Source organism: Ornithodoros turicata, chromosome 6 (genome assembly GCF_037126465.1).
Source record: "Ornithodoros turicata isolate Travis chromosome 6, ASM3712646v1, whole genome shotgun sequence".
Lineage (NCBI taxonomy): Eukaryota > Metazoa > Arthropoda > Arachnida > Ixodida > Argasidae > Ornithodoros > Ornithodoros turicata.
Genome location: NC_088206.1, coordinates 36,169,485 through 36,182,346, shown reverse-complemented (window position 1 = coordinate 36,182,346; position 12,862 = coordinate 36,169,485). Strand labels below are relative to the sequence as shown.

At 44.8% G+C, this 12,862-nt stretch overlaps 1 protein-coding gene across 1 annotated transcript in view; it reads right to left on the bottom strand.

Moving 5' to 3' along the window:
* Positions 1-724: 724 nt before the first annotated feature.
* The window catches only part of LOC135396543 (acid sphingomyelinase-like phosphodiesterase 3b), a 248,546-nt gene continuing 236,408 nt past the window's right edge, over positions 725-12,862 (bottom strand). The window contains exon 6 of the mRNA XM_064627580.1: positions 725-1,591. Coding sequence (XP_064483650.1) covers positions 1,118-1,591 — 474 coding nt within the window. The 3' untranslated portion in view covers positions 725-1,117. The remainder of the gene's footprint in view (positions 1,592-12,862) is intronic.

Sequence of the window (12,862 nt, the reverse complement as noted above, 5' to 3'; positions counted from 1 at the left end):
CTACGGAAAAAGTAATTGACCGTAACCAATTACTCCACTCCAAATGTAGTTCAGTAACGAGTAGAAAAGTAACGCGTTACTCCGGTCGTTACTCTGCATTCACGCAAATTATACCCGTCTTTGTGTGCCTCAGAAAAAAAAGAAACGAAAGGTTCAACAGCGGAACAGCTGAAATAACACGAAAAACAAACACACGTAGGACAAGCAGATCTGTACGTCTACTGCCCAGGAAGACGTTGACCCGATTGTGGAAGAACATTGCGTGGAACTTCTCCATGACTCACTAAACCTCCATAGGTTCAGGTACCCCCACACTGGTGTAGGAAGAGATTAGGGAGAGAGACCATGAAATTCCAGAACATTATTACAATGACCTCCGCTTGCTATAGTAGAACGGCCCAACAAACGCTGACGGCACGGGGGGCTTGACTTGGGGCAGAACATCTGAAAGGTAAGTTCATCTATGCCTAATAAATTACTGAGTAATGGATTACTCAGAAAAGTAATTAAATACTCGAAAAATTAGTTTGACAGTAAAGTAACTGATTACTCGAAGAATTGCTCGAAAAAGTAATTGATTACAAGCAAAGCAATTACTGGGAACGCGTTAGGCACAAGTCTGCCATCAAGGTACGAATATGCTCTCTGACTTGTGAAGCAAGACCTTTGGTTTCCACTTTCACTATTGACATGTTCTTCATGCTGATGTTCAAGATAATTCAAATGCAACTATGTTTATTGATATATTTCGAATAACTGATGACATTAAGGCCAGCACAAGTATGTAGTGTTATGTACACATCTTAGTTGCAATTAGCCAATTTCCCATTCTGACGCCCATTATCGGTATGGTTTATGGCTTCTGTGTTGCAGACGGCAAAAATTTACCTTAAAAAGCACTAGCATGGTATTATAAATAAGACACTTGAACAAGTCATCACCTGCAAGGAGAAACCTATCAACTAAATAATGCCCACACAATCAAGTCACTGCAAAACTTGCTGCAAAGCAAAGTGCAATTTTAGAAATGCTATCTATGATGTCCCACCCACACCCTTTTCCCTAAAAACGCACAGTAGGGTACCGTGCAGATGAATATATGCCTTTTGTATGCCTGTCATGTGAAATGCGCATACCGAGGTCCAGTCATCATGCTGGCACGCTTTGCTCTCACTGCCAAAATGATCCAGACGACAATGAGTGCTGAGACAGACAGTCCAATGGCTACATCACGCATTGTCGTGCTACGGTCACTGGTGTCATTTTGGGGGCTGGATGCTAAGTGGAACATTTGCTTCCGTGCCTTAGCACGTGTCACATCACTGTTCATACAAGTCTGGTAATCCATGGTGTCAGTGTGGCCAATGGCGCAAAGGTGGACACGGATGCAGAAGTCATCGCATGGCCCAAAGTCCTTGAGGGAAGTGGTGTACCGCACATATTGTGCAATGACGTCTTCTCCAGCAACCATCTTGGCATACAGTGCAAGCACAGATGCTGTAGAGGCATCTGGTACGTTGTAAGCAGTTGTGAATGTGTATAAGGGCTGCCATAGCATGTTTGGCTGGGCGGCTTCGTTGGAGGTCCTGGCCTGCATATAAAATGAAAAATGTACAGTTTGATGTTATCGGAACCAGGGTGTCAAACCCAACGCGAACCCGAACAGAACAGAACCGTTATGTTTGCTGGAACCGCACCCGAATCGAAATTTTCATGACACTGTTGAAACCGAACCGGAGAAGAACCGGAAAAAATAATAGCGGTGACCGGTTCGCAACGAAACGGTTCAGACATAAAAGGAGTGATCATTAGAGCTCAAATGCCTCTCAGTCCCCGAACCAGAACACATTGGTCTCCATATCATGGATTTCGCAAATTTTCACATAACAGTCAAACGAGGACGTATAGTAAGTATCATTCCAACCAGGTGGATCAAGCTGCCGTAAAATCAGCGTCAAACAGCGGAGGCTGCCATCTTGTGGAACGCAGTTGCCAGACCCGGAAACCCGAAGTTCGCCAGTTACGGCGGCAAAAAAACGCTGCTGTTGTCTCTTTGTCATATTGGCTTAAACAAACGAATTTCTTGAAAAATGATGCCTGACCCACCCTGACTGACCCCTGATCCCCCACCTGATCCCTGACTAACCCATGTTGCCTTCGACATTCTTAGCGATTGTTGTAACGCTCGCATTGTAACGCATGCACAAACTAGAATGATAGTTTCGGTTTCGTGGTTGCGGGTTTTCGCGTGCTACATATCTATCATATGCAGGCACATCTGGAACTACATGTTGAGCCAAAGTGTGTCTGAAATTTTTTTTGATGTGTTTGTAAAGGAGGGGGAGGATGGAACGTTCAACACACCGCATTACAATACTGCTAAGGTTGATAAGTGCAGACGTCCAAAGATCACGAAATGTGACCACACCTCGATGGCATAATCCTGATGTGAAGCCTCCATGGACCAGAGGGGAAGGCATAGCAAAAAAAGAAAAACAAGACATCTACCAAAATGTTACATATCAATGACCTGATGCTTCCTCTTTTCCTCTATCGTGATTACTCAAGCAGCTCAGTTCTAAGATACAGCAGTGACGAACTCTCACCCTCTTCCTGCACCAAAACGAGTAGCCTACACTAAGCGTATATTGGTATGATGGTTGACCACAGTGGGAACAGCATACTTCTGCTTATGGAAAGCAGTCTCAATATAGCTTATCCCTCCTTATTGGAGAAAATCTTCACTGTGATGAGCGTACATACAGGCAAAGCGCATATGTTGCTTTGCAACCACTTGTCATCTGTGCATTTTAGATTGTCGTATAGAGACAACGCTTTGGAAGTGCACAAGTGAGATATTTTACTGAAGGCACAGTGCGCGTGATGTCAAAGTTCCTCGGAACGACGTGTCAGTCAGACACAGGTAACGATCATGGTACATGCCAGAGCTCATGCCAGATATGTTGTACATGTCCATACATAAACAAATATTACTTCAAGGCAATAAGTAGTTACGTCCAGCACAGTAATGCCACTATGTGTGCACACATTGCATGCAATGACGGTGTTCCACATTTCACTTCTATCAAGTAGGAATTGTTTGTGTGGAAAAAGCAACATATGGGTGGGTGAATATCGCAGATATTAGTAACGTGTAATACAAACCGTTTACTTATCTTTTAAAGCTGCACAGATTTCTTAATTGTATGAATGCCTGAACTCATGTGAAAGCGAAGCAAACAAATTTTGTTAAGAAATCTGTAATCAGTGACCTACAACAATGTAAACTTCATTTGTGCACATGCTTTGTGAACGTAATCTCTATTTCACATCTTACGTCTAATATAGTTAAAAACGATAAAACCCCCTGTGCAGGAAAAGACGAGAACGGAACACAGAAAAGATGAGGACACCACACTGAACTGCCAACCAAAGAACTTTTATTTTGTGAAACATGCCTTAAATACATGAGACCTCCTCTCCCCCTCTATTCCCTCTCATGTTGGACTTCCTGTTTACCTCACAAAGATAAATACGGGGGTTACTGACGCAGTTACTACCTGCTTTTTTTATCTCATGCGCCTCTCGAAAGAAAAAGCTACTTCGTTTTTTACACCTGAACAACATTTTTGTTTTTTGGAATTCTGCCTGACATCCCACACATAATGTAAAAACCCCGAGACTAGGGAACACGAAGGGACAGACAAATACACGATGTCTTTTCACACAAGTCACACACGTCAAACACAAAGTCAAGTTAAATGAACACAAGTCAAACACGAAGTCACGTTTGGGTCTGTCCCTTCGTGTTCTCTAGCCTCGGGGTTTTACATTATGCATCATCTTCACCAGCTCGCTTGCTTCCTAGCGATTTTTTCATTGTCACATCCACATGTCAATAAGTGGCCCCCAATGCACCGTATCTATTAGAGGTATTAGTTGAATGTTCTTTTAAACGAGTGTTCATGCATCTTTTAATTAAAAACAATTGAAAAAACCCCAGTGCTTTATCAACCAGCCAAAACACTCGCTCTGTTTATGCACCTTGATGATTCCCTGATATATACCTTATCACACTTTCGTATAGAGTAAACTATATGAATATGGCATTCTGCAACTTTCTTCCCATGATCACCAACCAGGCCAAGTTTTAACCGTGTTTCATATCATATCTAGTCAATCATGCTTTCTGTTAATTCATGTGAATCACCAATCAATCTTTTTTTGAATGTCATCAGATTGGACGGTGGGAATGGTCTTTTACGATACAGCTGAACACACACCGTCCTTAAGCCCCTTTCTTTGAGTGTGGAAGGGGATGACGTGATTGATACGGTTGCAAAAAGAGGTGCATGAAAGCTGTTCCACTGCCAAACCAGACTTTTAAGAGAAAAGTTACATGGTGGTTAAAATTGATTCATGGAGTACCTGCGTGGGATTCGAAGTGGTTATGCAACTTGCCATATCAAATATAACCGATTACCAAATATATTTTTGCGAATAAACCCAGTTTACCATTATCATACACTGTGCGTTATCATTCCACAACTCAGCCGCAAAAATATTTGTTGTTACGAATAGCGTTTGAACCAATTTCCATTGGCAAACCTTCGCAACATAGCTTTGAGGGTCGCTGCAGAAGAAAACTATTTCACAAAGCACTTGTGACAGAAAACATTCTTCACTTGCGAAAGCGAAAACGAAGCACGAAGCTGCCTACTTCAAGTATTGCCGTTCCTTGGCAATCACAAAACATAATCTGCGCACTAACGAAGAAGTGTTTCAGCCAACATACACAGGACGACGGGCATGAATGTACAAATGTAGTCACTTCTTCGCACAATGTCGTCGTAGAGAGATGCGCCGTCGAGTTACGCTGGGCACCTTCTTCTATATCATCCAAAGCCGCCTCAGCTGGCTGGCGAGCATCACAATATTTAACGAACATCACAGTCCACAGACACAACTGCACAGAACGCACAGGATCGTACGTCCGCAGTGATTGGAAATACCGTGAACACATCCACACACCCATTCAGAAGCGACGGCAGCCATAACTCACGCTGGATTGGATACGGATTGAAGTGGCTATTTTGAGAAATAGCATGCTCGGTGCACATTGTTTGCAGATAATTTCTACTTCAGTACAAATCTAGGTGGCAGATTTTGCAATGTTGGCAACAACTGTCCCACAAGATGGCGATCCCCGTTGTTTTACGCGGGGAATGGGCCGAAATACATGGCAAGATGGCGACCTTGACCCACCTGATTCCAACATCTTTTTTAACACGTTGAAGCGTAGTTGCCCTTGTGAGCGCCGCTGCTAGTGCCCCACGCACGCGCTGCGGCGTCTGTTCTTCGGAGAGGAGGCGCTACGCGGACGCTTGTCAAACGCTGGGTTTCCATACAAATGTCGCGGCTGTCCTCTGCTAGCAACTGCTGTATTTTCTGAAAGGTGAGTGGCCTGCCATCGTCCACCGAATGACGCAGGAATGGAGTATGGCAGTTGTGTAGCTCTATAGGGAGAATATGTGATTAAGTAGCGCCCAACATTTCCCTTTACACGTTTACAATGTGAGCGCTAAAAATTGAACAAGTCAAAAACATGAGAAGTGGAGGAGCAAACGCGGAACGGTGCCGGTATGACTGGCTGTGGTTTCAAAAATAAATGTAGTCCTGTTTACTGGTAGTTCATTTGTGTTGAGTCACATTCCCTTTGTGTTGTGGATTAACTGGTACGCTGCTGTGACCTCGGACACAGGAAGGATGGCAGACTTATTTTCGACTTGCTTCTGTACGGTTTCAGATCGATTCACATTGCGAATGAAGTGTGCCGGCTCAGCACCGTCGTCTATGTAAAATGACGTCCACCTTATTTCATTTTCTTAAGCGTGCTTGCTTGCATTGTGCGTGCGAAAAAAGCGATTTGGGAACAGAGAGTAGCAGGACTAGACCGCTTCATCAGTGTGGAAGCTATTTGCAAGTGCTCATCCGTTTCTTGTTTCTCTCGCTAAAGGGAGTACCTGGCCACTAAAAGTCACGCATTTCCTGATAAAAGTGGTTTTATGTGAGATGTCAAACGGAAGCGTTGAACCGGTTCGCGAACCTGTTCGGGGCTCCGAACCGGTTTGCGAACCGGTTGGATTTTTGGCGCGGCGGAACCGGAAATGAACTGGAACGAAATTCAAGCAGCGCGAACCCGAACTGAACCCGTATTTTTTGTGGTTCGACACCCATGGATTGGAACACATTCTATTGTCCGCTCTCAAGACCAGTATTGTACCCGCTACCAAAACTAAGTAACGAGATATCGCTACCCGCTACTCAAAAAAAAAAAGTAGCGCAATACTAGCGTCCCTACAAATTTCAAAAAGTAACGAGATACCTACCAAACAAAAGTAACGAGATACCGCTACCAAATAAAAGTAACGCAAATACTATGCCTCTACTTATCCGCTACCGTACCCTTCACTATTCGACACCTCACCGTAGGCATCTCGTTATCGAATGTGTCTAAAGACGGTGCAATATTTAAGTTCCCTCACATAGCTTGCATGCAGTATAAAGTATACCACTACCTACAGCCAGTATAATATTATTTCACATTGATCTTGACCTTGAGATGATGAGCACTTAAGACATAATTTAATGCACATAGCGCATGTGTGCATTTAATAAATTTCCCGTCAGAATGCTTGAGGCACAAGACGATTTTTCTGCAGTGACAGTATTTCGTACGAGATATCCGTGGACCCCAACCTCCATCTCTTCCGTCTGCTTCCTGTCGACGGATTGATCTGTGTGATCAAGTGGCGCCACTGCCGTGATAAGCGATCACACATCGAGTTATCTACAAGTGGCTACCATAAGGTGAAAACATCAAACGAATGACATAATACTGCTCTCGCCAGGGCCATCGACGTGCTGTTGGCATACTGCACCAACGCTTTGGTCTCACAGGAATGAGGAGTTAGTGTTGTTGTTCTCCCTTCTTCCAGCCACATGACGGCTTCCCTTACAAAGCATTTGACTATACGAAAATCTATGTTTAATACGCCTTTTCTGGGAGTATGAGTTCCTCAGTGAAAGTCTGCACGTGTGAGATCACCTCCGTAATGAAACATTTAGAGGAAAAAAATATCATGTAGCTTTTCCCTGAACGTGTCAAAAGCTGTAAACAATCAATTGCTTTAAGGTTAGTCGCCTGTATAACCGCCACCAAGCAAGTGTGCAAAGAGCATTAATAATCATGTTGTCGTACACTGACTCCCGGATAACATTATTATTTATTCATTTTGAGTTGTTCATATGTGGTTCATATACCCACAGTGTAACGTAGGTAATGTGAGAAAATAACTCGACCGGGTTCGGCAACCTGTGTAAGCTTACGTAATTCTATCTCGCCAGAAATGCTTCACCTGAGGCACAACACCTTAAAGCAAAGCCGGCGGTACGTTGCGAGTGCAATGAATGACTATAGCGATATCTCATTGTGTTTCTGATATATTTTCGTATTCCTGTTCCAAAAGACACGACGCTGCGTTAAAGCTACAATAAAAAGCTGCAATAAAGCTACAAAACACAGTTTTAAATGTGCTATCAACATGCACACACTATTGTTTTGCAACTGATTGTATGACGAAAACCGGCTTCGTAGCCAATATTATGTAGCCAATGTTATACAGAAATGTGTGTGTTTCGCAAATGTGAGCTAAAAAGTTAGAAAATGCACAGAATAGCACAAACTGTATTCCTAACTATTCGATTGCGCCTAGTTTATAAAAGTTAGTGAAATCGAGGAAGACCGTCACATCGGTGTGCCTGATTAGCAAGTAACTATAAAAGGAATGACAAGAAGACATTCTGCTTCATCGTTATCTTACTTTTTCTCTCTGTGTTCCACGTCTTCCATATTATGAAAGGTAGCGGTAGCGGAGAAAGAGTCCGCCGCTACCCGGAGGAGAGGAAATAGTTTTTCCGTTACCAATTTAAAATGTAGCGCTATCGCTACTCCGCTACTGAAAAAGTAGCAAATACGGCAGCGGCGCTACTAGTAGCGCCGCTATGTAAAACACTGCTCAAAACTAACTCTAACGGGGGTTTCACGAAGGTCCCCTGCCTGAATAATTCGTAAACAGGTGGCCCTATCGATTTTTTTTTTCGGTGAGCATCACTGAGACATCAGCCTAGAAATGAGCAGTGAGTGGATCATTTGCATACGCTCATTAAGGAAATAAAACTCCTATACTTCTGACGCTTAGTCCGGACGCATTTCGGACCTCTGTTTTTATTGATTGGAACATTCAGTAAAGAGTACTTCAGAAACAAAAAGAACACTTAGTGTTTTTCGAGCAGTTAATTGGTTTCGGTTTACTTGTGTCTTGTGCGGAACAACGTACCAATGCACTCGCCCAGTTATCCGACTGCCAATTACGTGTTCATCCGTCTGGTTCATACACGGGGCCGGGGTGACGGAAGGTAAGAAATAGTGCAAGAGTTATTCCCTCTCACGCCGTCTTTGACAAGCGACGTCAAATAGAGTGTGCTGAGCCTTAGGCGGAGACCTTTCGGAGGGGACTGTGGCATGATACGCCTCCCCTCCCCCCCGGCGCAAATGCTTCAGGCTACAGAGTATTTTTTCCCCGCTTCATGCACAGAGGTCCAGCGGAATGTGTGGGATTTCGTGGCACGAGGCAAATTTCGCATGCAGCATGGGGTTTTGCGGATATCTCTCGTAACGTTTATCTTGAGTGTCAGCTGATTTGACTTCTCGGCAGCCTGGCCCCCTGGGATGTTCTGAGGGGGTGGGAGCGGGCCCCAAACCCCCCACGCAGTAGACGCTATGTGCTGAGCTTTCGACGCACGTAAACGGACGCTCAGATGGGCAAAATTGATCCACAGACCGGACACTGTGGCGTCGCTTATGAACATAGTTGTCTACGGCGACGTCAGGGCTGCCATAGCGCAGCAACGTAGACGAGATACAAAGACAGACTCTACATGACAACTCGAAAATCACAACTGGAGATTTATTCAACCTAAAAAGGAAACCGGAAGAAACCGCATGCACTGCATCAATGGAATGGCGGGGCCAGGCAAGGCTAAGGGAGCCAGGGTGATCTCTGAGAAGACATAGCAAGGAACGACTGAAAGCCAACATGTGTTGTGTCTCAAATTGCAAAACTTGGGAGATGTTGGGGCAAAGATGGGCTGCTGACACAGCGTTCTCTCCGGTGTTCAGCCATGAGAGAGGCCTCCAGAATTTCCCTGGTGATTATTTTCTTTTGATGTACCAACGACTGAGGTATGTTTTAAAAGGGGACGGCTGCCATATTCTCGACACTGTAACGACAAGTGTCCTCACGGGGTTTTGTTGGCAACCAATGTTCAGTCTAATGTTTAGGCATCTACCAGTTTGGCCGTCTTATCGCATGCTAAAAGGGATCAAATATATAACCTGTTCCTGGACAATCTATGACCCAGGATTAGCTTTGCACACCATTCGTTCCTGAAGGCCCGTCAACATAAACTCTGTAGTTTTATTGGAGCGGCGATCATAACACTGCGCCATGGGTACTAGACTCGTCAACGCGAACTAGTACCACACTCGTTTGTTCATGGGCATGGGTAACTCAAAAATGAGTCCAATAGATGACGTTTTGGGGCATTGTACTTGGCGAAGTTGTCTTCCCTTTCCCGGCCACTAAACTTAGGCCTACGTCAGTCCGCGAGAGACCCGCCCACAGTCACGAGCATAATAAAATGAAGAACAAGAAAGCACTTTGCTTCTGTTCGCTCCGTTCTCGTGCAGCGGAGTGCGGTGTGCCGGTGTGCGTTCAGCGTAAAAACGAGCGGAACGATCGTTTTCACGTTCCACTGAAACGACCACTGTACACTCAAGCCAGTGTAACGTTTTCTGCACTACAACGACCGGTCGAATTGGCCATTAAAAATGTACAAACGTACAACAATGTTATGTTATGTACGACAACTTAAATGTACAACAATTAAGCCTTGAAGGCTTCAAGCTCAAAATCTATACTATGAAATATATTTGGGTTGTGGGAATATTCCAATTTTCCGAATATCCAAGCGAATAATTGTGTCTCGAATCGAATCAAATCGATATTTCATCCAAACCGAATACATAAACGTACCTCAGAAGAGGCGCAGGTAAAGTCGACACAAGAGAGGGCATAAAACAAAGTGAATGTCGCTTGATATAGAGCAAAACCCCCTGGCTCCATCGCGTCAGAGAAGAGGAAAACAGAGTTCATTTTTAAGGCGAGGGTAGAACTATTTTTCAAGCTTGAAAAATAGTTCTACCCATAAGGCGACCCATAAGGCGACCCATATCTGTGTTGTCTTCCTTTACCTGAAATCTTCGTTGGTGAAGTGTTTGTTACACATAATCGCATTGTTGAGGAAGATTAAGATCAGCGTGGGGGCGGGGCGGGGCTCGTGCTCGTGTCGCTCGAGCTTGCATTCTTGTTTGCATTCTTGTATTGCATTCTTGTTCGAGCTTGCATTCATCGTGCATTCTTGTTCTTGCTACTGTCGAGATCAGCAATCCTTTGCCTACCTTTCCGCTCGTCTGCTCTTCCTACAATTTGGTGCCGAAACCCGGAAGTCTATGCTTGGGACTTGTGATTAGAGGACTTTCTTGACAGCAAGATGACGGAGACTTCGCCAGAGGAGACTTTGAAGATGTTACTTTTACAAAAGAGGAAGTCTTTTCGACAAAGTTTGGCGACGGTGATGAATGAAGTGGAGCAAGTCATACAGAGCACAGACGTCACTACGGATCATGCCACGCGCTGCGAGGTGTTACTCAAACGAATAAACAGGTTTTTAGGAAGTCTGGAAGAGATAGACCATGCCAGGTTGGAAACCATGTTTTCTCTTGAAGAGTTTCAATCCGAGTTGCAGAGAACTACTGATTACCAGGATAGGGTAACCACAACCATCTGTTTGATTAAGAGGCACCTCGTCACGCAAGCGGCGTTGGGTTATGCCTTGCCACGCCTGGGGAGCACAGATGGACAAGCTGGTCGGACGACAAATACGGGGGAAGGACGACGCAGACCTCAGTTACCCAAGTTGGAGCTTCTCAAGTATGCCGGAAGTCAAGAGAACTGGCAAGAATTTTGGATAAGATTTCATTCAGTGGTTCACGTCAACGCGTCGCTGCCGAATAATGAAAAAATGTCGTACTTGTCAGCAATGCTGTCAAGAGAGGCTGCAGCTTCGATAAAGGGACTATAGCTTACAGGAGATATGTACGATACAGCTGTGACGATGCTCAAAGAAAGCTTGGGCAACCGCAGTGTCTTGACCCAGTGTAATTTGAAACGACTGTTGAATCTTCAGCCAGTTCGATCATCACGGAACGTACTAGGATTAAGACGTCTCCATGACACGCTGCAAGCACATATGAGCATTGGGTACATCATCGAAGTCACTTTGCTCTCTCTTGTTACGGCCCTGCAACAGGCCGTTCCTGAGGACATGATTCTTAGCTTCCAAAGGAAGGTCCACGATGATGAACAGGCTCCCACTGCTGCATCGACAGAAGATAGACATGAAGACTTGCTACAGAAGTTGCTGGGGTTTATTAAGAAGGAAGCCGAATGTCGTGAGCAACTGCCGACAGTGAGTGAGACGCAAGAAGTCAAGAGGGCATTCCCGTCAAGCTACAGAAGCGCACCGCAAACTTCACGAGAATGGTTGCCGTCAGCATCGGCGCTTAGCGTTGAGGCCAGGAAGAAAATGGAGCCCTGTTTCTTCTGCGGGAAGGAACACGGTATGGCGAGCTGCAATGTACAAGATGACGTTAACAACCTTGAAGAACGCTTACGTAGAAGTCATGGATGTTTTTGGTGTGGGAAGCAGTACATATGGCTAAGGTTTGTCGGTCGTATCGAAGTATAATTTGTCGGAAATGCAATGGACGCCACTTAACTGTACTCTGTTATCAAGGCAACAACGCAAGAGCAAGACCTGGTTGTATGGTAGTCACCAACGGGATATGGCAACGGGGTCCTCGACAAGGTGTAGTTCTGCAGCAGACTGCATATGTCATTATATGTACGTAAGGAGGTGAAGAGAAATGTGTGCGTATTCTTATAGATAATGGCAGCCAGCGAAGTTTTATTAAGCGAGCTTTGACCAGGAAGTTACAGTTGCCGATGGATGGAAAATAACATTTGAAGATCAATACAGTAGGAAACAAAGGCACCGAATCGGTGATTCGTAGAGTGAAAATCCCACTACTATCGCAGTACACCGCTGAGAAGATCTTGAACTCTTCCGCTTGAAGCATTAGAAATGCCAGAGATATGTATCGGCAACCTTCCCAACGTAGACCACAAAGTTCGTTCTTAGCTAAGAAAGGATGGCATCACGTTGGCGGATGAGCCAATGTATCCGGGAGTATCGTCTGAGATTTCTATACTTCTAGGAGCCAACTTTTATGGGTCCGTTGTGACCGGGAGACATATATGTGTACAGGGTATCGATCGAGGGTACCGATCATCTGCCTGGAGACTGCATTTGGATGGGCCCTGCAAAGGCCCACTTGCACGCAATATGGTTATGACACCAGCGTCTCACATGTACAGATGTCGGGAGTTCAGCATGACGAAGTTTGCGAATCGCTACGCTCCTTTTGGGAACTTGAAGAGCTTGGAATAACGGCGCCTGGAGAGAAAGGTATCCCACGAAATTAAGTGTTTCAGAAGTTTCAATATTGGACGACATTTGAAAATGTCCGCCACAAGCTATGGTTACCAAGGAAGATGTATTCCGACAATCTTCTGAGGTTCATGAAGGCCGCACGAAAGATCCCTGCACTGCTGTCATC